This window comes from Poromitra crassiceps (genome assembly GCF_964638095.1).
Source record: "Poromitra crassiceps genome assembly, chromosome: 8".
Classification (NCBI taxonomy): Eukaryota; Metazoa; Chordata; class Actinopteri; order Beryciformes; family Melamphaidae; genus Poromitra; species Poromitra crassiceps.
Window position 1 is genome coordinate 15,479,280 of NC_139629.1, and position 24,272 is coordinate 15,503,551.

At 44.4% G+C, this 24,272-nt stretch overlaps 2 protein-coding genes across 3 annotated transcripts; both read right to left on the bottom strand.

Moving 5' to 3' along the window:
- Positions 1-3,513: 3,513 nt before the first annotated feature.
- On the bottom strand, positions 3,514-7,810 carry LOC310781240 (uncharacterized protein). 2 transcript variants are annotated; one of them, XM_083641805.1, is made up of 4 exons: positions 7,317-7,810; positions 6,028-6,533; positions 5,751-5,885; positions 3,514-4,523 (listed from the first exon to the last, which is right to left on the bottom strand). In XM_083641805.1, the coding sequence occupies exons 2-4, from the start codon at positions 6,493-6,495 to the stop codon at positions 4,152-4,154; spliced, it is 975 nt and encodes a 324-aa protein (XP_083497931.1). In that variant the 5' UTR covers positions 6,496-6,533; positions 7,317-7,810; the 3' UTR covers positions 3,514-4,151. The 2 variants fall into 2 exon arrangements, with proteins under 2 accessions (XP_083497931.1, XP_083497930.1); XM_083641804.1 differs by having other exon boundaries at positions 7,312-7,810.
- A 3,933-nt stretch (positions 7,811-11,743) lies between these two features.
- fktn (fukutin) lies at positions 11,744-23,954 on the bottom strand. The gene is made up of 10 exons (XM_083641569.1): positions 23,726-23,954; positions 23,210-23,266; positions 22,222-22,422; positions 21,554-21,700; positions 16,740-16,870; positions 15,819-15,951; positions 15,291-15,420; positions 14,770-14,903; positions 13,229-13,353; positions 11,744-12,712 (listed from the first exon to the last, which is right to left on the bottom strand). The coding sequence occupies exons 1-10, from the start codon at positions 23,825-23,827 to the stop codon at positions 12,499-12,501; spliced, it is 1,374 nt and encodes a 457-aa protein (XP_083497695.1). The 5' UTR covers positions 23,828-23,954; the 3' UTR covers positions 11,744-12,498.
- Positions 23,955-24,272: the final 318 nt, after the last annotated feature.

A 24,272-nucleotide genomic window follows, 5' to 3' on the forward strand; every position in this document is an offset into this window, starting at 1 on the left:
AAGCATTTTCCTACCAATATGGCGCTATAATACACACCATGCTCATTGGCTGTTTGTCTCACTGATTGTAATCACCTGTTAATTGATTACAATCACCTGCTATTTTCCTACCAAGATGGCCGTGTGGTGGTGTAACAGAATACTATCAATAGAGCTTTTCCTAGTCCTTTTATAATATTGTAACGGTACTGTGGGAAGCGCAGCCCCTGCCGCTTCAACGTCTCCGTGCTCCCTCACGCTCCAGGGACGACGCCTCCGATGACCGCGGCCATCCCAACATCCCACTTCTGACACCAATGTAACGGCACAGGCGAGGCTGGTTTTCGAACCCGAGGTCTCCAACTTACAAGCCCAACACGTTAACCATCCGACCAAAGGGACAATCCTTTTGGCCAAGGAACAACGTGCTCACTTTATCCACCCAGACCTCAGATCGCTACACTACCTCCACCTGTGGGAAGCGCAGCCCCTGCCTCTTCAACGTCTCCGCGCTCCCTCACGCTCCAGGGACGACGCCTCCGATGACCGCGGTCATCCCAACATCCCACTTCTGACACCAAGGTTAACGTGTTGGGCTTGTAAGTTGGAGACCTCGGGTTCGAAACCAGCCTCGCCTGTCCCGTTACAATATGTCTGAGGACATGATATTCTCAACAGTCTCATCTTGTTTTCCTCTGTCATTATGCCTTTCCTGCATTAACCTCACTAGCTAGTGGTAACTACATTGTTAGCCTCGGTGGCTTCTAGTCAACTGCGCATGTTCACGACGTTACCACTTGAATGCCAAGCACATCGTGTAAACAACTTCCGGTCTCGTATTCACGGTAACGTCAGAATTTATGTTTGCAACCAAAATTCTTCTGGCTGGCTTCCATGTGGGCGTGACGGCATGTGTGACGTATGTGTGTCTATGAATAACCAGCCAGCTCCTTTGGGAAACTAATTGCTTTCGTGTAAATTTCGCACTTATCGCGAGAAAACAGGACTTTGCATGTTTACACATATTAACAGAAACTTTGAGAAAAGATAAATATTACGTTTGAAGCTGAATTTAGCATAAACACAGGACAGTAGCTGCGCTAGGGTTAGCCGCTTCACTGTGTGTGTGTGTGTGTGTGTGTGTGTGTGTGTGTGTGTGTGTGTGTGAGTGTGAGTGTGAGTGTGTGTGTGTGTGGTGGGGGTCGCTGCTAAATCAGGCATAAACCGAGGTTGTTTACCGTGAATCGTACGTTTTCCTGCTGTTGTAAAGTTCGTCGTCTCCGTTAAATCCCGTCAGTCCTCATTTTACGACGCTTCCCGGCGGGGATCAATGCAATTTCACCGTTTTTCCCGAAGAAATCCGTAACGTGACGTTAGCTTCAGGTTAGCTTCTGTCCAGGAGGATTTAAACCGGTGTCAAGTTGACCGCAATAGAGCAGGAGCACTTCCGGGACAACTGCTTTCAGAATAAAAGATATTCAGCTTTGCACAAGCCAGAGGAGTCCAAACTCCATTCATCTTTCAGAGTAAAATCAAGTAAAATGCGATCCGCAACGCCCCATAGAGATAGTCGGTCTGTGTGGGAACGCCCACAAAATGGTATATGGCTGGCGCGTAGGTGGGGTAAAACCCCCCCATATATCACCAAAGGATGGTGCTGCGGCTCTACACTACAGGATTGGGGATTCTAGAGCAGTTAGCCCTTATCAAGAGCGCTTTTAATTCAGCTCATACAACCCGAATACAGTGAGCTTTAACAGACCAGCACTCTGGGTTCACAATTATACCCTCAGGCTCAAGCCACAAAAAGGTTGTCCAAGAAGCACTTTACAATTGTTGCACCGAAATGTCAAACTCACCCACCGTCACCGGACAGTCTTGCAATCAATCACGCTAGGGTTTTGAAAGTCAGTGAGGCTGATAAACATTTTTAATTATTTTCTAAAAACGTGTCGACTGGGGTCGGCGCAGTGGACACCGAAGTGTTGTTTAAAAAGGATCAACCCCGGTCGACCAGTTTATGAAAAATAATTAAAGTCACGAAACTTACGCTACAGGCATAGCCTGTGACGTCACGTTGAAGGCTGGGTTTACCCAGGCTAGTCTATTTGACCAAGCTACTTCAGATGTCAAATTATTTTAATGATTACTTTGTCATCAAGGTCTCCAAACTTAGAGAGAACATGGATAGTACTGTTAGTTTTAACTCTGACTTGCTTATAAAAAAAAAACATCATGAAGGATAAGATGTGTAGGCCTACCTTTGAATTTCACCAAGTACATGTTGGGATGGTGGAAAGGTTGTTGAGTTCTCTGCCTGTAGGTGGGTCTGCTGATACTGACCACCTTGATAGCAAGTTGTTGAGAATATCTGCTGAACATGTTTCCAAACCAATCTGCCATATTTTTAATAGATGTCTAATTACAGTAGTGGTGTATGCCTGAAACTGTGGAAAGAAGGGAAGATCATTCCTCTACCTAAAGACACAAAATCAACTTTCTGTGGTCCCAACAGCAGGCCCATCAGCATTTTGCCAGTAGGCCTACTTAGCAAATTGTTGGATTTTTTATTTATTTGAGCAGATACAAGTTTATTTTTCTGATAATGATTTAACAACTATGTTCCAACATGCATATAAGTCTGGTCATTCCACCTGCACCACAATTACACAAATTCACCTTTATTGATAGCTCAAAGCTTGTGGGTGCTGTTTTGCTTGATTTTAGCGCTGCTTTTGATGTGATCGACCACGGTATTTTAATTTCTACACTTATTTGTTATGGTTTTAAAACCTCTGCGATTCAGTGGCTTAGGAGTTATTTGTCTTACAGGTCACAGAGAGTATTTCTTAATGGTGCTTTATCGAACAGTAGGGTCCTTGAATGCGGCCTCCCTCAAGGGAGCTGCCTTGGACCTCTGCTATTTTTAATTTTCACAAACAACATGCACTTAGTAAGGCTAATCTGACAATGTACGCCACTGATTCAACTCTTTATTTTGCGGCCCCTACATGCGCAGAGCTCAACCAGGTTCTGTCTGAAGAGCTTGGCCTTATATACAACTGGATCAAGGCAAATAAACTCATATCTAACATATCTAAAACTATGTGTATTAGGCTTTGGCGGTATTAAGGTATTACCATATACCGGGCTATTTAGAAATACCGGCGGTATGATTTTTAATACCGTCAAAACCGTTTTCTATATTTTTTGTTCAGCCAAAATAGGCGCAAGTGACGTACAGATGGACGTACGTACATCGGACGGATGGACAACCAAAATCCATAATGCCTCCGGCCTGGTTATCACCGGCGGAGGCATAAAAACAAAATTGGACTTGTTATTTGATATTCGAAATGCGTGCTTATTTGATTTTCGTTTCTAGTAACAAAAAATAAAAACAGAACCGTTTGTTCGTGTTTCTGTGTCTCATTTGATAGCAGCCTGCTTGTTACATGTTACGGAGTCACTGGTGCTAGTCACCCCCTAGACATGATGAGCCTTGTTATAACATGTGTTTATTAATGTGTCAAATGTGAAAGATACATAGAAGACAGAGAGAACATGTCATAATTAAGTGCAAATTACACAAACCAGTCAAACTGTAAATTGTACAAAACATTATTGCGTGCGTGTGTGTGTGTAACCCATCTATTCAAACCAAGGGGCAGCCGCTGTGGATGAAAAATGAAGCCAGTGCCTAAGTGCATTAAACCTGCATTCTTTCTCATAGACTGGCTGCAAAACGAAGTCAGATTGTATAGAAGTCAATAGGGAAATGAGCCTACTTCTGTTCTCATTTGATTTATGACCTCAGTAAACACTTTCCTAATGAGTTTATGCTCTCAATCGCTAGTTTCAAGTCTTCTTCAATACAGCATGAAGTTAATTTGGTAAATTATGCTCCCATTTAGAGTAAAATAAGACGGTAAATCAGACTATGTTTTGGGGCGTGATTGACAGGTTGCCTGTCCAGTGATCGCACAGCTTGTCAATCACGGACCAATAGCAGGTGGCGCTGCGGCTCTGTGGGAAACCCCTGGTCTCACGCTGCTTCTGGCTGAAACCAACAAACAAACCAAGATGGCGACAGTCAAAATGCCAAACTGGAAGCTTCAAAACAGGAGTCCACAATCCACTTTGTGACATCACCCATATATTAAAAAAACAGTCTATGATTCAAACTCGGCCTCATAGAGAAGCCTCTCTATCTTCATCCTGACCTGGGCCTTCTTCTGTAGCGACAGCCTCTTAAACGAGCCCACCAGGCTCCTGAAGTACAGCTCATCGTAGTCTTCTGGACTCTCCAGAGACCTCAGGATGGTCTTCTGGACCTCCGACAGATCCAGCTGTGGTCCTCTCCTGCTCGCCCGCTCAGAGAGGGGTGTGGCTGGGGTAATCGACCGGTCAGAGAGGGGGGTGACTGGGGCAACAGACCGCTCAGAGAGGGGGTTGACTGGGATGACAGACCGGCTGCAGCCTGCTCCGTGGTTGTCTTGGTCGACTGGAACCTCACCTTCGATCTCTTCTGAGGATTGGATCTCCTGTGAGGATCACACAAAGTGTTTTAAGCTCAAACTAAATCTCTAACTGGGCTATGGACCAGTGGTGGCCCATCTATATGGACAGGTAGGGCAGGCACCACTCAGGGCTCAGGGCCTGTCTCTAATATTATCTACCTGGCTGGACTCAGGGCCTGTCTCTAATGTTATCTACCTGGCTGGACTCAGGGCCTGTCTTAATGTTATCTACCTGGCTGGACTCAGGGCCTGTCGGCTAACGTTATCTACCTGGCTGGACTCAGGGCCTGTCTCTAATGTTATCTACCTGGCTGGACTCAGGGCCTGTCGGCTAATGTTATCTAGCTGGCTGGACTCAGGGCCTGTCTCTAATGTTATCTACCTGGCTGGACTCAGGGCCTGTCGGCTAATGTTATCTGCCTGGCTGGACTCAGGGCCTGTCTCTAATGTTATCTGCCTGGCTGGACTCAGGGCCTGTCTCTAATGTTATCTACCTGGCTGGACTCAGGGCCTGTCTCTAATGTTATCTACCTGGCTGGACTCAGGGCCTGTCTCTAATGTTATCTACCTGGCTGGACTCAGGGCCTGTCTCTAATGTTATCTACCTGGCTGGACTCAGGGCCTGTCTCTAATGTTATCTACCTGGCTGGACTCAGGGTCTGTCTCTAATGTTATCTACCTGGCTGGACTCAGGGCCTGTCTCTAATGTTATCTACCTGGCTGGACTCAGGGTCTGTCTCTAATGTTATCTACCTGGCTGGACTCAGGGCCTGTCTCTAAAGTTATCTACCTGGCTGGACTCAGGGCCTGTCTCTAACGTTATCTACCTGGCTGGACTCAGGGCCTGTCTCTAACGTTATCTACCTGGCTGGACTCAGGGCCTGTCTCTAATGTTATCTACCTGGCTGGACTCAGGGCCTGTCTCTAATGTTATCTACCTGGCTGAACTCAGGGCCTGTCTCTAATGTTATCTACCTGGCTGGATTCAGGGCCTGTCTCTAATGTTATCTACCTGGCTGGACTCAGGGCCTGTCTCTAATGTTATCTACCTGGCTGGACTCAGGGCCTGTCTCTAATGTTATCTACCTGGCTGGACTCAGGGCCTGTCGGCTAATGTTATCTACCTGGCTGGACTCAGGGCCTGTCTCTAATGTTATCTACCTGGCTGGACTCAGGGCCTGTCTCTAATGTTATCTACCTGGCTGGACTCGTTATCTACCTGGCTGGATTCTGGGCCCGGTTTGTCTATACCTGTTGGAGCTCTTCCATAGCTCTCTTGACTCTCTCGCACTCATCTTCCACATGGTGGGATATGGCACAAGCACTGGGCAGGACGTCTCCCACCTCCACGCTGCCGCCATATTTGGCGCCGATGTGAAGCAGCTCCTGAGAATGACATATGACAATCCGTTTAACATTTACCAGCAGATAACAACCTAATTCTCTGACTGGTCACCGTGTAATTACGCCTAGTGGAAACGAGGTTGTTGATATATGTAAGTCAAATGTACTGTAGCTCTCGTCTTACCTGAGCGACATTGATGAAGCCCTGTCCCTCCACCACAGCAGAGGGTGCTACATCCTGGTTGCACATGCGAGCGATCATGTCGGCGAGACGAGACTTGACCGCGGCCGGGACCTTGCGTTTCCCAAAGGAGGAGATTCTCACCTGCGCGCCTGCTTTACAGCTGTGTCTCTGCAGACCGCTCGTGCCTGACTCTGTGGTGTATTTGATCACTACTTTACAGGTCTTACACACGGCGTAGGCAGTCTTAATGCCGTCACTCTCCACTCTCAGGAACTTCTCCAACACCTCAGACTTGCCTGAGAGCTCTGTGAGGGAGATGGAGGGGGCGTCGCACTTCACTCTGCGCTGCAGTGCTTTCTTCACAGAGTCGCAGTCTACAGGCTGAGTCCACGACTCCTTCACTCTGCGCTGCAGTGCTTTCTTCTCAGAGTCGCAGTCTACAGGCTCAGTCCACGACTCCGGATCCATGGTCGTCTGGGAGAGACGAGCAGCATTGAGGTCTTGAACTGAGGGTAAGATAGACCAAGAGACAATATTCTGTGACTTAGATTTGGTTAAATCTGAACCAGATTTCTATCACATCTGCCATTTATGAACTCTAATGTGTGGGTACTGACTTTTTCCTAGTGTATTGCTCACACACAGGGTTAGGGTTAGCCTAACCCTAACCCTTTTTCCTAGTGTATTGCTCACACACAGGGTTAGGGTTAGCCTAACCCTAACCCTAACCCTTTTTCCTAGTGTATTGCTCACACACAGGGTTAGGGTTAGCCTAACCCTAACCCTAACCCTTTTTCCTAGTGTATTGCTCACACACAGGGTTAGGGTTAGCCTAACCCTAACCCTAACCCTTTTTCCTAGTGTATTGCTCACACACAGCAATGAGGTTCTGAAAGATTAACCTAGAGCCTGGTAGAGACTTTGAACCACATTTCTAACAATCACTTCTGCAATTTAGCAGTGATCTGACTGCAGCAGTGAAGTTTGGACTGAGGTAAGTTAACCAAGATAAAGTATTATGTGACTTAGATTGGATCAACGTACATTTAGGAAAAAGAGAGGATTTAATATAAACGTGGAAAAACACTTACCGAATTCATTCACAATGGTACATGATTTAAGTATGCATATGAATTCACTCACAAAGTAAAGTATGCTAATAATTTTGCACTGTGACCTTTTGGATCTTATATTTGACCTTGTAACTCTGCGCTTTTCTTTTTATCCATTTTATGTAAAGCACTTTGAATCTGTGTATGAAATGTGCTCTACAAATGAACGTGCCTTGCCTGAGTGTTGGTGCCTGTGTCACGGCTGTGCCTGGCCTCTGGAGGCACCTCAGTTAGCTCCTGAGTTGTCTTCTCTGGCTGAGCTGACTGAAGGAAGGACCCACTGGCTGCTCTCTGGAACACTGGATGGTGGATGTCTCTGCTCTCTGGGACACTGGATGGTGGATGTCTCTGCTCTCTGGAACACTGGATGGTGGATGTCTCTGCTCTCTGGAACACTGGATGGTGGCTGTCTCTGCTCTCTGGAACACTGGATGGTGGATGTCTCTGCTCTCTGGAACACTGGATGGTGGCTGTCTCTGCTCTCTGGAACACTGGATGGTGGATGTCTCTGCTCTCTGGAACACTGGATGGTGGATGTCTCTGCTCTCTGGAACACTGGATGGTGGATGTCTCTGCTCTCTGGAACACTGGATGGTGGATGTCTCTGCTCTCTGGGACACTGGATGGTGGATGTCTCTGCTCTCTGGAACACTGGATGGTGGATGTCTCTGCTCTCTGGGACACTGGATGGTGGATGTCTCTGCTCTCTGGAACACTGGATGGTGGATGTCTCTGCTCTCTGGAACACTGGATGGTGGCTGTCTCTGCTCTCTGGAACACTGGATGGTGGATGTCTCTGCTCTCTGGAACACTGGATGGTGGCTGTCTCTGCTCTCTGGAACACTGGATGGTGGATGTCTCTGCTCTCTGGAACACTGGATGGTGGATGTCTCTGCTCTCTGGAACACTGGATGGTGGATGTCTCTGCTCTCTGGAACACTGGATGGTGGATGTCTCTGCTCTCTGGAACACTGGATGGTGGATGTCTCTGCTCTCTGGAACACTGGATGGTGGCTGTCTCTGGTCAAGTCAATAAAACAAGAGAAAAGCTCAGTGACGTGCAATCTTCTCCACACACACATGCCATCAAGCCCTTGCTCCATAGTACCTGCCAATGTTAGGCTGTGAAACACGTTAGCTTATCTGTAAAGGCGGAGAGACACCGGGAAAACCAGAAAGGACTACTAGAGGCAACTAGAGGCCGACCGATGCGTCACCTCACGTCTGCTGTGTTGGGCCAAAAAGTTGCACGTGAACACACCGCAAACACGACAGCCGACGGGCAGTATGTTCTGCACCTGGGCAGTATGTTCTGCACCTGGGCAGTATGTTCTGCACCTGGGCAGTATGTTCTGCACCTGGGCAGTATGTTCTGCACCTGGGCAGTATGTTCTGCACCTGGGCAGTATGTTCTGCACCTGGGCAGTATGTTCTGCACCTGCGTGAGACTTGATGCAAAGCAGCGTTCGCCTATCATTTCACTCACTTAAACAGTTTCGTAATATAGCTACTTCAAATTGAGAATATGTCTGATAAAAAGTTGCAAATGGCACTGGTGTTGTCAGCCCTTGTCTGGTCTTTTGCTTGTGGAAGAAGAAAGGAAGAGGCGGAGCTGGAAACATAAGGAGAAACCACACTAGATGGGTGATGTGTTATCCAGCGACAGGCTCGATGGGCTTTCCCAAAGGCATGTCGTTGTGAAAATATGTGTTTCAGTTCATAATGAGCTTAAGTTGGAAAATGAGCAGACTGTTTAGTGTGTGCCTCCTCCTGCGCTGTTTCGCTACCCCTGACCAGCCAATCAGAATGATTTCTCTCACCAACAACGACCCGACGCCGGCTGGAAAAGCTGCTGGCAAGAACCAACAGTGTGGGACACACTGCAAATACTAGAACGACAGACGCCCAGACATGGCCGACTGTCGGCTTAGTGTGTCTGGGGTGTTAAAGGGGAGACGCCTGGGTACCCATAGAACCCATTCTCATTCAGATACCTTGAGGTAAAAGGTCAAGGGACCCCTTTGAAATACTGTAGTTTTTCCTTTGTCTAAATTTTGCCTAAATTTGAAGCATTATTTAGCCTCCTTCCCGATAAGCTAGCATGACACATTTTCGTTGTCAATTTGTTGTGATGTCAGCTGGCTGATTACATTAACGTGATCCAGCTCTAGGACGATCTAAGCAAAAACTGAAGCTTTGTGGATTGCAGGACTCAAAATATAACAAAAGTAAGCTGCTTGTCACCCTATACCTATGAGCTTCAAAACTAGATTTAGCGTTCAATTTTAGGGCTGCAACAACTAATCGATAAAATTGATTATTCAATTTGTTTGCAATAAATTGCATTATTGATTTGTTACTGAACGCTGCAAACTAAAATCGGCCTTGCACCAAAACTTCACTATTGTACACACACACACACACACACACACACACACACACACACACACACACACACACACACACACACACACACACACACACACACACACACACACACACACACACACACACACACACGCACACATCATCAAGCCCGTTGCTACGTCAGAGCCTGGCTGGCTGTAGCGCTTGAAAACGTACTTGATATTTGACTGACACAAAACTCCGTCACAGTCTGCAGACTAACATTTATATGTATACAGCTAACACCTGCATTTCTAACGTTACAAACCGAAATACATGTTTAACTATGACAGAAAACAACACATACCTCTTCTCGGTTAGCATCATAAGTAGCATAGGGCGACGCTTGTGACAGTGGCGCAGATGTGACGTCATCTTCTCCTTCTTCTACTAGTGTTTTATGGCGGTTGGCAAACAACTGATGGTGCATTACCGCCACCTTCTGAAATGGAGTGTGGATCTTCTTCTTCTGTTTGGTTTTACGGCGGTTGGCATCCAAAATGTTGCATTACCGCCTCCTTCTGGACTAATCCATCCAATGTTCTCCTAATCCATTAGTCTTGTTATTAGACCAGTTTCTATAAAAACAACTGACAACTAGTTTCTTCCCTTCCACTGCTCCCACACATCCCATTATACCCTTCACACTGACCTCTATTTGTCCCAGTCTCTGCAGTCCAGTCATCATTGTCACCCTCTCCGCTTCATATCTCCTGCATGAGATCAGTACATGCTCCACCGTCTCCCTTACTTGACACTGACTACAATGCCCAGTTGGATGCTTCCCTATTATACACGTGTTCCATTTACATTGCTGTGACCAATTCTCATTCTACTTATGACTCTTTGTTCTCTCCTATTAGCCCCACTATTCCCCACCACTCCCACTTTATTTTGTATTTCATGCAAATGTCTCCCTTTTGGACTATCCCACTGCTGTTGCCACTGTTTGACTATTTCCCTCCACACTATGCTTTTCCCCTCTGATTTTGAAAGTTTGATATCAATGTCCACCTGTTCTCTCCTGATCGCCTCCCTTGCTGCCTTGTCTGCTTTCTCATTACCCGAGGTGTGTGCTGGTACCCACATGAACTTTATACTTTCACCCTGCCTATCTAACATTGAATTAGCACACTAAATATTGATTTTTCCCTGCTCCAGTTAATGCTTGATAATGCTGCCACCGAGTCACTACAAATGATTATTTTATTTGCCACTCCTTCCTCCACCCACTCTAATGCTAACAGAATTGTCACTAACTCAAATGCATAAATACTTAAATTATCTGCTGTTCTCTTACTGATCTCTATCCTCTTACTGGGAATCACCACCGCAGCCCCTGTTACCTACCTGTGTCTATGGATCCTTAGACCCATCTGTAAAAATCTGTAGGCTATGTAGTAAGTTCCCATACTGACTGTCCATATAACTGTAAAATTCCTGAACTAAATCTGCCTGTCTACTCCTGCTCTTTACTTCCAAAATTTCCATGTCCACACTCGCCTCCTTCAAGGTCCATACTGGTCTCACCGGCCACAACACCGGCCACAAACTCTACTTCATGAATACGCATTTGTTCTGCCACCTTCTTACCTACCCACCAAAAACATGCTTTCTGTAATTTACCCCTCTCCCAGCAATCCCCCAAAACCCCTTTAGTCAGATGACTAACTCCATGTCCCTTTAAATTGATCCAGTAGTTAGCCATCAGGTGTTTCCTCCTTAACCCCAGCGGCATTTCTCCTGCCTCAACTTGGAGTGAGCAGTGCACACTGGTGCTGTTTTCACTGCCCCTAAACAAATCCTCAGAGCACGAGCCTGAATAACATCTAATTGTGCCAACAGTCTTGGGGTCAAAATGTATTCCCAAAAACCTAAAGCATTCTACTCTTTCTAAATTAACTCCATATAACTTCAAATTTCTAGCTTCCCTACTTTTCTTATTTGTGAAGAACATAATTTTAGTTTCAAAATCTCAGAATTGTATCTCAAAAACTGATTTTTTTTTTACAATATTTTGAATTCTGCCCTCATGTATAGCCTAAAGAGCATCGATGCGTTCGCAATCCCGGGGAACGGTGGGACATGCCCTCGCCATCCTGGGAAAACACACACTTGATTTCTGAACAGAATGATTAAACTCGGCTACAATAAACACTGCTGATGCTAGGAATTTATTTGAAAATAAATGCACAGGGATGTTTCAACATGACATTCAAATAGTAAAATAATATCAGCAAAGCAGCAGCAACACTTTTTCCAAAAATAAAATAAATAAATAATTTAGTGCTAGGTCTGTAAATGTGTTAAATATTGAAAAAAAAAAGTTGTATGTTTCAATAAGTATTTCATTTTCACACTAAAGTGTGAAAGTATGTCTAATTGAGTGGGTCCACAATTCAAATTATTAGGAAACTAATGGTTGTATTCATATTGACCCGCAAAAGCAGGCGAAGTTGATGGTGTTCCCCCTTGATGAAGACAGTCGAAGGTACAACATTTTGGTTTGATCTGATGGCAAACACTGAGATGTTTGATCATTGCTTAACGCACGGGATTCAATCCTTAATCAAATTAAAACTTTTATTAGACAATCGATGTGTACACTCATGTCTGGAATGTGCGCCACACCAGAGTGAAAGAGGGAGCGCTTGAGAGCGGAGAGGGAGAGAGAGAAAGAGCGGGGGGGAAAGGCCAGCTAGTATCGATAACTGTATCGATAAGCTCGGACCTTATTGATTTTCGGGTTTTGGGAGATTTGGAACCGGGTCCTTAACCGGGTATCAAGCCCCATCCCTATCAAACACACTCACTTTTTTAATTTTGTTTTTTTTTATCAGTTTGACTTGTTTTTTTTCTTCACTTTTAAAACTGTTGTCACTTCCAGACCCCTAGTTTTTTCTCCAGTGTTGAATTCAATTTCTCTCTATCTCTCTCTGTCTGTGTCTCTCTCTCAGTAGACCTGAATAAGCTCCGCCCACTCTCTGACAGGCCACACCCCGTTCTCCTGGACATTGCTTGGAGAACTCTTCCAGTCCCAGGTCCTGACTGGGATGTTCCAGTTGGAGCCGTAGTTCGCCGTGACGTAATCCAGCGTCTCGCACGGAACTCGAACTTTCAGCTCCAACAGCTCCGTCCAACAGAGAGAGAAGCCAGGGAAGACATACCTGAGAGAGTGAGGGAGAGAGAGACAGAGAGAGAGAGACAAATGATATCAATGATGATGATGATATCAGTATAATTAATATACTTTGCATATGGTCATGCACATCATGTGTGCAATTCTCCGTTCTATGTTGTGCAGTCCAGTTTTCTGTGCAAATTTGTAGTTACATACATTTATATATTTGTATATTCGTATCGTGCATATCATGCACACCATGTGTACTGTAATTACTCTACTGTATGTGTACAGTTGTCATGTGTGGTTGTCCATTATATTCATAGTATATAGTATATATATTAGGCGGCAGGTGTATTTTAGTGTGTAAATAGTGTATTTACAGTATTTTGTTTATTTGTTAAGTTTGTTTGTTGCTCTACCACTCCTTTCCTCTATTTTGACTCTTGAGCTGCTGTAGCAAGTGAATTTCTCATGTGTGGGATAAATATAGTTGATCTTATCTTGTCTCCATACACAATACACCGTACGGAAATAACAAGTAAAAAAGTACTTCACTGACTTGAACTTTTTGCCGCTCTTGGCCTGCGTCCCTCCATTCCACAGGAAGTCTCCCTCAGGATAGAAGAAGAAGATGTCCAGCTTAACGTCATCGCCCTGGAAGGACAGCTCCAGACTGTCCTCTAGCTGCAAGACAATTACAGGTCTCACATGCCTTAATTAGAAGTTCTGTTGTCATCAGCAATTCCAATGCTGGATGATTTTTGATTTAGATATTTTAATGTGATCTTAATTTCATGTCATGACTTTAATCCATTTATTATTTTCACCAAATGTAGGTAAATCCCTCTATAGGTCAGTTTCCATCCACCTGCTTTTATGTGCATTTTCAATTTGCCCATTTCTGTGGAAAAGCAGAACATTTGTGAAAATAAATAAATAAAATATATTTTTTTAAATATCTCAAAAAAGTTTTTACGCTTGGGGAAGGTGGAAAAGTTGGCGTATCGATAAAATGTAAATGCGACTAAGTGCAGTGGAAACTGTTGTCTCGTTGAACCAAACCTCTCGTTTAAGCAAACTCCATAAAAAAAACATGGAGTTTCATCTTGCCTTGCTCACTGGCTAAAGTGAACACCTTGACCGTCAGTAGGATGCATGCTACATGTCAGCATACACTACCATTTTCTGTGTTCAGGGTAAGGCATGATGAACTGAGCCATTCCGCAACTTTATCTAAAGCTGCAGATAGTTTCGCAGCGACTATCTCAGAGGTTTTTCCGTGTGCAAACAGGACCGTGTCATCAGCGTACATCAGGGTTTCAACTCCCTTGCATGCAAAGGGGAGGTCATTGATATAAAGACTGAACAATATGGAAGCCAAGATGGAGCCTTGTGGCACTCCTATGTTAAAGGTTCTCAGAGGTGATGTCTTATCCATGATCTTCACACACTGTGAAGACACACTGTGAAGACACACTGTGAAGCCTGTTAGATATGACTTATGCCTTACGGAGATCTAGGAAAACAGCCCCTACCACCCCTCCCTTGTCAAGGGCAGGCTCACCTTGATGACCTCTGACCTCTAGGAAGTAGCAACAAGCAGATGCCGTGGAGTGGTTTGGTCTGAAACCATAGTGCATAGGGTGTAGCAGGTTTTCTTTGGTTAGGTGGGCTGTAAGCTGTTCGCCTACAATTTCAAACCAATGGCTCTCGCTTACCAGATATGATGGTGATAAAGAGTTAATTGCTGTTTTATTTCAAACAAACTAAGCTGTGTATACAATTATAAAAGGCTGAACTTGTAGGTGGGGGAGGGCAGATCTTTTTTTACAGGTGCAGGGGGAAGGCAGAGAGAAAATAATATAAATGCCAGGGAAGGCAGTTGATTTTTTAAATGATATATCATATTTTACCCCATCCCACCCCACATACATATCAGACAGTCCCTTAGCTTCCCTCATTCAAACCTATGGAATCATTAGTTCTCCTTTCTTGCAAAATTGTAACAGATTTTTTTGCCTCCCTTCCACTTTCCCTCACTGTTAGCATTCCTCATTCAAACCAATGGCGATGTTAGCATGATTAGCCCCACCCCCTCACCTTGCCAAACTTGTGTTTGAGCGGCAGGCCAGCATTGTGGAAAGCCATCATGATGTCCGGCCGGAAGTCTGCAGCCAAAATCCCGATGTCAACATCCCGACTGTACGGAATGATGCTGCATTGCCTGAACCAGCCTGTGAGACAGAGAGAGAGATAGAGAGAGAGACAGACAGAGAGAGAGAGAGGGAGAGAGAGACAGAGAGAGGGAGAGAGAGAGATAGAGAGACTTAAGTGTGACTCGAGTCCAAGTCGCAAGTCCAAAGTCTCCATCTCTGCTAGGAGCCTCACCTAAAATGTGGCAAACACTAATGCACTCCCCTAGAATGAAGTTAAAGAAACATTGCTTTGATTTCCAATTTTCAAAAAAGCTGCTCACTGGAGTCACGAGAGATCGCAGTAGACAGAGAAGGCCGTACAGCTCATCTCTGGTGGTTGGGACGGCTGATCCTCCACTCGCAAAAAGATTTGGGTGTTTGTACCCAGGGAAGTGCTTTTTGAATGGAGTTTGGTGGTGTTTGTACCTAGGCAGGTGCCGCTGCTCAGCCAGAAGGGCACGGCCAGGCGGTCGAGCGTCTGAGCCGCCAGGCGGAGGAGAGACTTCGCTCTGCGCCGGAAATCCACTGCTTCAGGAGACGAGTCGTCTGGGTAGAGCTGCATAGACACAGCCAGTGAGAGAGAGAGAGAGAGAGAGAGAGAGGGAGAGAAAACAGATTTATTGAAAACTGGAGAAAATCTTTTATCGTCCGTTTTTTTTAGATGCTATCGCCTTGAGATATAATTTTTCTCAGATGATGGAGGGATGAAGAGGAAGAAAGTTAAATTTATATTTTTTCCACCTTCAAACCTTTTTTCAAAAAATGTTCTACTCACAACCTTTATATTATTCAACTATTTTCACATTCAATTTATTTTTCCACTTAGATTCACCCCCCAAAACTTTTCTCCCTCCCCTTTCTGTTGCTTTCAATCTTCTCCAAAATACTGTCACTAACTTGTTACTTGCATCCATACAGGTAGTGTGACCTCACAGCACTTCCTGTTTGCCATACCTGCAGGAAGTTGCGAGCGTCTCGGTAGTGACACTCCAGGAAGCGGGCGTGGCTTCGCTCTGACAGGAAGCGGGAAATATTCCGCGGGATTCGAATGTCCAAACCATCGAGCGTCGTCAACACCAGCTCCGGTCTAAAAACATATAAACAATTTGTTTTTGTTCTTACTAGTGCAGTGCCCGTTTCCCCATGCACCACCCCGTGGGCGCTTCCCCCCCGCACACACACTGCACTCTGCCAGGTCCCCCTAAGCGCAAGTTTGAAGCCGATCCGACAAACGCTTCTCGAGATACGGGAAGGACAGACATACAGACAGTCCTGGAATAAGTTCAAATTGCATGAAATGCGGCACCGCACTCCATCGGGGTCCGAGCAGCGCACTCCCAAAGTTTGAAGTCAATTGGACAAATGTTTCTTGAGAAAAACTGCTTTTTGTGTTGCCAGTAGGCGGCGCTATGTCAAATCGCAAGAAATTCAGCGCTGCACTACTTTGAGTTCCCAGGAGCACACTCTCCAAGTTTGAAGTCAATCGGATGAACGGTTCTCAAGCTAAACCACTTTTTGTGTTGCCAGTAGGTGGCGCTGTGCCGAATTTCACAAAAATTCCCCAGCAGCGCCCAAGTTTTAAGTCGATCTGATGAATGGCTATCGAGATAAAGCGTTTTTTTGTGTTGCCAGTAGGTGGCGCTATGCCAAATTGCATGGAATTCAGCTCCCTGCACTCCCTTGAGTCCCCCCTAAGCGCACTCCCCGAGTTTGAAGTCGAGACCTTGAGGAGTAGACTTAAGGCTGTTTTGTGCAACAGACTTTAACTCCAACTTTAAGGAAAATCTTGTGCAACCGGCCCCTGGACTATTCTAACCCAGTCGATCCATTATAAACCAGTAGATCCATTATAAACCAGTAGAAACCAATACAAACCTGTCGTAGGCCCCAGCATGGTGACCGTAGTCAAGCTTTTTGAAGTCGGTAAAGCTGCGGTCGACGTCGGGCTTCAGACGCAGAGCTCCGTGCCACAAATAGTTTCCACTGCGCTCGTACAGGAACACCACCTGGACAAAAAGGCAAGTTTAAAAAAAAAAAAAATTACCGTACATGAGAGGGCGTATGCGAATATAAGAATGCGAAGTACTGTAGTGTGTGAGCAAATTGTGTTTTGACCACAGTGTAGCAGATTACCTATAAGATTGCGGGGTGCCAGCTGGGCTTAATTCCGACACATAGTTTATTTAAGGTTTTTTAAGGTCAATCTCCTATGGATACATGAATCAAAGTTCCTTTCACTCTGTCATGAACCCACATTGAATAAATCCAAACACCAAGTAATAGCAATCAAAAAACCAACACTGCACACAATAAACAGCAAGGCACAGAGAGGCAAATTCGGAAAAAGTCAGTGCATAGAAGCTCAAACAAAAGAAAAATGTTCTTTACATGCAGTCCAATAATCGACAAAAATAATAAACATTCAGTTCAATAATCCACTCAGAAACAAAGAGTTCACAGTTCAGGTTCATCAGAAAAACACCACTCCTTGGGCTTCAATAAACCAACCAAAATAAGTTCAAAGTAACCTCTCTTCCCAACAAAATATTTGGCAAAATAACTCCATCCCATTCTGTCCCCCCCCCCCCCTAGAGTGATACCTCTTCCTCAGGAAAGATAATAAAATATCTTCTAGGTCCGGGATGTTTGGAGGCCTTTCTGCAATTCATTCTCAATGGTAAAGACGCTCTAGGAATGCTCGTCTTCCCAGCACCACACCTGGTGTTTAGCGCTCTTGACGGCTAGTGTTTTTTTTTGTACGTTCGAGTCCCTCCCCTTGAGAACGATTGGTCTTGTGCTGGGCAATGAATGACACAGCAGGAATGGGAGTCTTCCCAGGGCCGGTTGATTCAGTGCCACAGGAATCAAACGTGCAGCCGCAGCCTGTGGAAGGGAGCGTAGAGCTCGTCCCTGTGTGTGTAGTTTTACTTTGTTTCGAACTTCGGAATCTCACACTATGCCAAGTTGCTCCCTGCAACTCCCAACTGGACAATGTCTATTTTCTCAAAATTGACCCCTATAAAACCATCCATTACGCCTGAAGGCGTCATTGGCAATGGCATGGGCGCGGCCACCCGCTCCGCCCCGCCACGAACACGTCACGCCCGCGCCATCTTGCCATACCGTTACTTTGCTTTAGTCCAGCAGCCCATGCAGACGTGTTCTGTTTTTCTCTTGACCAGTGCTGACCAATTTGGGGCCCGCGGGCCAAACTTTTTTTTTTGGCCCGCCACGGATTTGGGATTTTTTTTTCTTTTTTCCCCTAAATAGGAGGAGGAACCACATTAGCAACCAGGATATTGCATGTTTTGGTGAAGGGGGTTCCTATATGAAAACAAATGTTATTAACGTTAATTTTGTGCAGCTGGTATTCTCTCTCCCCGACTCTATCACACGGGTGTGAGGCATTGCTGTCTGAGGATTGATCGCTCCTGATTGGTTGGCTGAATCACCTGGTTGGGGGGTGAGCTCTGATATTTGATCCCTCCCCAGTCACTGGCTTTACACCAGCTCAGCAAGATGGACAGATCATCATCATGGCAGTGGCACACTGACAAAATAAAGTTTAGGACGGAGTGGCAAGACGAGTATTTTTTTACCGAAGTAAATTCAACAGCGGTTTGTCTCATTTGCAGACAGAGAGTGGCTGTTTTGAAAGAGTACAATATACGTTGCCACTATGAAACGAAACATGCCCTCGCTTTTTCAAACAGATAAAAAGTAGATTATTATATTGAAATGTTATTTGAGATTTAGAATGTTAATTTTCTATAAAACACAATACATTTTAATGTAATTCCACAACGTTTATTTTTGGCCCTCGGCCCTCCACCCAGATTGAGTTTTGGCCCTTCATGGGAAAGAATTTGGGCACCCCTGCTCTTGACTAGCCCTTGACTAGCTTACGGTTAACTCTTAGCCAGCAGTGACACCTGTCTCCTCGTGTTCCATCAACCCCAACGGGAGCGGCGATCTCTGTGTGAGTGAGTGAGTGAGTGAGTGAGTGAGTGAGTGAACTAACAATGGCTTTGCCGCCCGATACACTGCACGGGTGTTCCATTAGTTAGAGGAAAACCACCAAAGAGAAAATAAAAAAATATATATAAAAAATAGTTATGATGATTATAAACAGAAAGAAAGAAAAATATATAATAATAAAAAAGTTAACATAAAACTGACAGGAACACTACCTGGACAAAAAGTTAAAAATAACTAAATTAAAAAAAAAACATAAATAAACAAACACATAAATAAATAAATCTTTAATTTTACGGCTTTGAGCGCGGCTCAGCCAATCACAATCAAGAACCGGAACTATCCGTTCTATAAGTAGATGTCTGTCTGTAGATGTTGAACAGATTGTTTGGTTCCCATTAGGGCTGTCCCAGCGAGTCGACGTAATCGATGACGTCGACTACGTAATTACGTCGACGCACGCTACGTGCTTCGACGCGTCACGTGTGGCTAATTTTAGCGGCTAACTGTTACTTTTCGTTACTTTACATGGCAGTAAAATGCCACTGAATGACCAAATTGATTTAACTTTTACCATTTCGATTTCCACTTTCAATACGGACCCCCAGCATTGGTTAGTTGTTAACGTCGTGACTATATTTATAACGTTAATAACGTACTCCGGTTTGCGGGCTGAATCTGTGTGTTGCGCAATAGCTACAACCGCACTCTGGCTGTAGACCCGAGTTATAAACTGGAAACCGGAGTAGCCTACGTTATAAACGTTATAAATATGGTCACGTTATAAACAACTAACCCATACTGGGGTCCGTATGGAAAGTGGAAATCGAAATGGTTAAAAGTTCAATCAATTTGGTCATTCAGTGACGTTTTACTGCCATTTAAAGTAACGACAAGTAACAGTTGTAAACAGCCTTGTGTCTGGATGATGTGTGACCATCTTACATGGAGCATTTGTCTTTCTCCAAAATTAAGAGCACTGTTACTGAAAATTGCACACCATTGTACTGTAAGATGATGATTTTATGTTGGACTGCTGCTAAACTCAGTTGACATTGCACAAGGTTTTTGGTATTCCTCCTGAAAGTGACTTGAATTTAATTTATTCTACTATTTTATTTTGAATTGCACTTAGGCCTTGTAACTTATTTAAAACAGAAATAATGTTTCATGTTTGTTAATTTGAGTATATATTTTAACTAAAACTGTCGGCTGTGTTTTTTATGTGTGTTTTTTTATATGTGCATTGCTTTGCTGCTTGTTTTTTCGATTATTTTTTTGTAAAGCACCTTGAATTGCCTTGTGTATGAAAGGTGGTATATAAATAAAATTTGACTTGACTTGACTTAGGGATGTCAATTTTCGGTTAATTTCACTTTCGATTAACCGACGCTAATAATCGATTAACCTATCGGTTAATTCATAATTTTTTAATATATATATTTTTTTGTCTATTTACTCAATGAGCTCATGCCCAAACAAGGCGTGTCTATTTATCTGTAATCTGTAACAGATTGTTGTTGTTGTAATGTTTACATAAACAGGAAATAAAGCTCTCAAAAATATATTTCCTTGTCATCCATATAAGAGCCAGAATGATTTTGGAATGATTACCTGATCAAAATGTGGCAATAAACTTATAAATTTCAGCAAAGCCAACAAAAAATAAAGGCATAATTCTAACACAAAAAGCATTAACATTTCAGCATCTAAATAGACATGCCTTGTTTGGGCATGAGCTCATTGAGTAAATAGACAAAAAAATAATAATAATAATAATATTAACTGATAGACCGACAGCAATAACCGAACAACGACGTTAGCGACGGTTAATCGATTAACGGTTAACCGTTGACATCCCTAATTGCACTATATTCATTTTATTTGAGGACAGGCTCTTGCTTTAATTTTATTTGAGAGATTTTATGTTGGACTGTTAAAGAGAATGAGATGGTTAAATAAAATACAGAAATTGAGAAGTTTTTGGTTATTTATTTGTTTTGGGTAAATTTATTGTTATATAATAAAAAAATTAAATAAAAAATAATCGTTAGATTAATCGACTAATCGAAAAAATAATCGTTAAGGTCCTTACACACCGAGCACGTTTCGCTGAGCGTTATTGCGGTGTTTATTTTTTTGAACCACGGTCGATTTTTCAGAAATTCGCTTCCGACGTGTACACATCTGTGGCTGTGATTGACAGGTGGGTCAAAACTCGCATCGCAATTTTGTGCCGTATATTCGCATCGCTCTTGATGTGTAAGGACCTTTAGTCGAATCGATAAGAAAATAATCGTTTGGGACAGCCCTAGTTCCCATTCCACACAGCGGATTCTCATCATCTGGAGCTACTCAATTATTCTGACAATATGTAATGTTAGGTGTGTTAATGGAGCTACTATTTCATTCTGACAATATGTAACATTAGGTGTGTTCATGAATTGTCACATAAACTCTGTAGATACTCTGTTAAACATCTGAAGTAACCCTCAACTAATAATATAAGCTGTTAAAACAACATCTACAGACAAAGACAAACAGTTGAATTGTTGAATGCCAACTAATAAGCTGTTGTGTTACAGATACTTGTGTTACAAATACTCTCTAGACTCTCTGTATGCGGACTATCAAAATAGAGTGTTACCGTATGTTAGCTTTGCTTTATCTTTCCCCTAGTTTGTCACTTGTTGCTAGGCAGACTTCGTGCTCACCTGGATGACTTGGCCCTGCAGGCGGAACAGGAAGTGCAGGGGAATCTCTTCTCCTGATAGGTCGTCCAGACTGGCCAATCGAGGGTCCTTTCCTCTCAGCTGCAGCAACTGGAATCCTTTCTGCTCCGCTGCAGACAGCAAGTTAGCCTGAGGAGGAACAACGCAGCATTTTATTGATTTATTATTGATTTATTCAACACTAGTACCAATCTGTAGAAGGGACAAACCCCTTTGTTTTTGTAGCCATTTTTCTCCTGTTTTCTTGTAGGAGTTTAGGTTAGGTCTCAGCAACTTAGGGCACGGGTGCCACCTCTGGCATGCCAAGGGTTAACCAGTGGTACACGGCTGCACAAAGTAGAAATAAGTGCGCAATTGAGATTTTTTTGTAGAAATGTAGAAATGTCCTAGCCTGGTAAACCAGCCCATCACGTGAACTCACATTTCATTTGGTTCTGCGAGATGGTCTGGCTCCAAGCTTTCTCCCAGTGTATCGCAGTGGGCGGGTGTACTTCCCTTGACAGACAACTCCTTCAGCCAATCAGCATTGGATCCAGTCAAACCCAAATCCACTCGGGAGAATGGCAAAAACATATTCTAAGTACACCTTCAATATCCCTAGTATTTCTCACAGTACTGCAGTATTTCGTAGTACACTACTTGCCACTCACATCGTACTTCCACAGGTTGGCCAGCAGAGCGAACGACATGATTGGCCGGCCGGTGCACAGGAAGCTGCAGTGTGGCTCGCGTAACTGTCCATCCCGCCGCAGCAAAGCATCCTGGGAGAGCCGGCCCAAGGAGGCGGAGTCAGCCAGGAAGAGCGGCCAATCGAAACGCCGTGCCAGACCCAGGAACTTTTTCAACGTTTGCTGTGAAAAAAAGCACATAAATAAATACTTTGGGGGGGGGATCACATATCTTTTGTTTATAATGAGTAAATGATGACATCATCACTGATGACATCATCACTGATGACGATGTCACTGATGACATCATCGGGGGCGCGCGCGCACACGAATGTGTGTGTGTGTGTGGTGTCTCTTGTGTGGGTGTATGTGTGCAGCACTGATGATGTCACAATGCCTCTGACATCACTGATGATGTCACAATTTATGACATCACTGATGACATCATCACTGGGACTTTGTGTGTGTGTGTGTGTGTGTGTGTGTGTGTGTGTGTGTGTGTGTGTGTGTGTGTGAATTTAGGACATCACAGATGTCATCAGTGGGACAGACACACAGAGTCCTAGCTCCCTTTTACTGTGACATCATCACTGATGTCATCAGCTGTGTGTGTGTGTGTGTGTGTGTGTGTGTGTGTGTGTGTGTGTGTGTGTGTGTGTGTGTGTGTGAATTTAGGACATCACAGATGTCATCAGTGGGACAGACACACAGAGTCCTAGCTCCCTTTTACTGTGACATCATCACTGATGTCATCAGCTTGTGTGTGTGTGTGTGTGTGTGTGTGTGTGTGTGTGTGTGTGTGCAAAAAAAAATCACGTACAACATCGCAAATTGCATCGCGATTTTTGATAAAAGCTGCTGCAAAATCTGCATTTTTGATTGCAAAAATCACAAACAAACTGAAATCCTGGAGGGACTGATATACAATAGTAATGAGGTAGACATGAAACAGTGTAATACAGTGACTCACCCACTGGAGGTCGCTGGCGGTCAGCTGTCCAGTCCGACTCAGGATGTGAGGGCCAGGCTAAAGAAAAGAGGCATCATAGGTAATCACATTTCATTATCATTACATGTTGTTTCTATAAATATGCACAAAAATAAATATTGAGTGTCTGACTCTAGCCGGCTGACTCTGTTTACATTTTAAAAACTGCGACAGTTCACACAACTTTAACACAACATAGGCTACATAATAGTATACATCAAACTCTTGAGCTACTTCTGCTCTCACTCAGAATGTCTAAATATTGTCCCATTTGTAGTACTGCTTTGGCAACACTGTAAGTCACTATGATCATGCTTATTTGAATTGAATTGAGAGAGAGGGAGATAGAGAGAGAGGGAGAGATGGAGAGAGAGAGGGAGAGGGAGAGGGAGATAGAGAGAGAGAGAGAGAGAGAGAGAGAGAGAGAGAGAGAGAGAGAGAGAGAGAGAGAGAGAGAGAGAGAGAGAGAGAGAGAGAGAGAGAGATTACTTTGGTTACCTTGGCGACAGACTGCCTGTAGTAGTACAGCTGGAACAGCAGGAACAGCGAGCTGGCAGTCACAAGCAGCGCGCACACCGCCGCCCTGTTCAGGCGAGGCATCCGGTTGACCAGTGGGGCTCGTGCGCGGCTGGCAGGTGTTAAACGCGACAGAGCGGCGCAGAGGCGGGGAAAAGAGCCCAAAACCACATTCTGTTTAACATTACTGAGAGAGGATAACCAAACAGTGATTTCGATCCGTGTGACAGATGGTCACTTCCGGGTCACGGTCCTTTCACAATAAAAGCGTTGATTGCACACCACAGCAAACAAAGAAGCTGTGTCAAGTTAGAAGGAGAAAGTAGGCTCACTTCTGGGCTTACCCTCGTTCCTTCAGAGTAAAAGTCTTATTGTACTAGCCTACATTTAAAAACACTGGCAATCTCACGCGCATCCTAGGCTCGCCCACTATGCGGCCTCGCGGCCTCGCCTGCCCTGCAGCTCGTTCACTGCACATCACATACATACGCAGCTCGGCCCCCGTTCATGCATGAGCTCGGCTGCTACG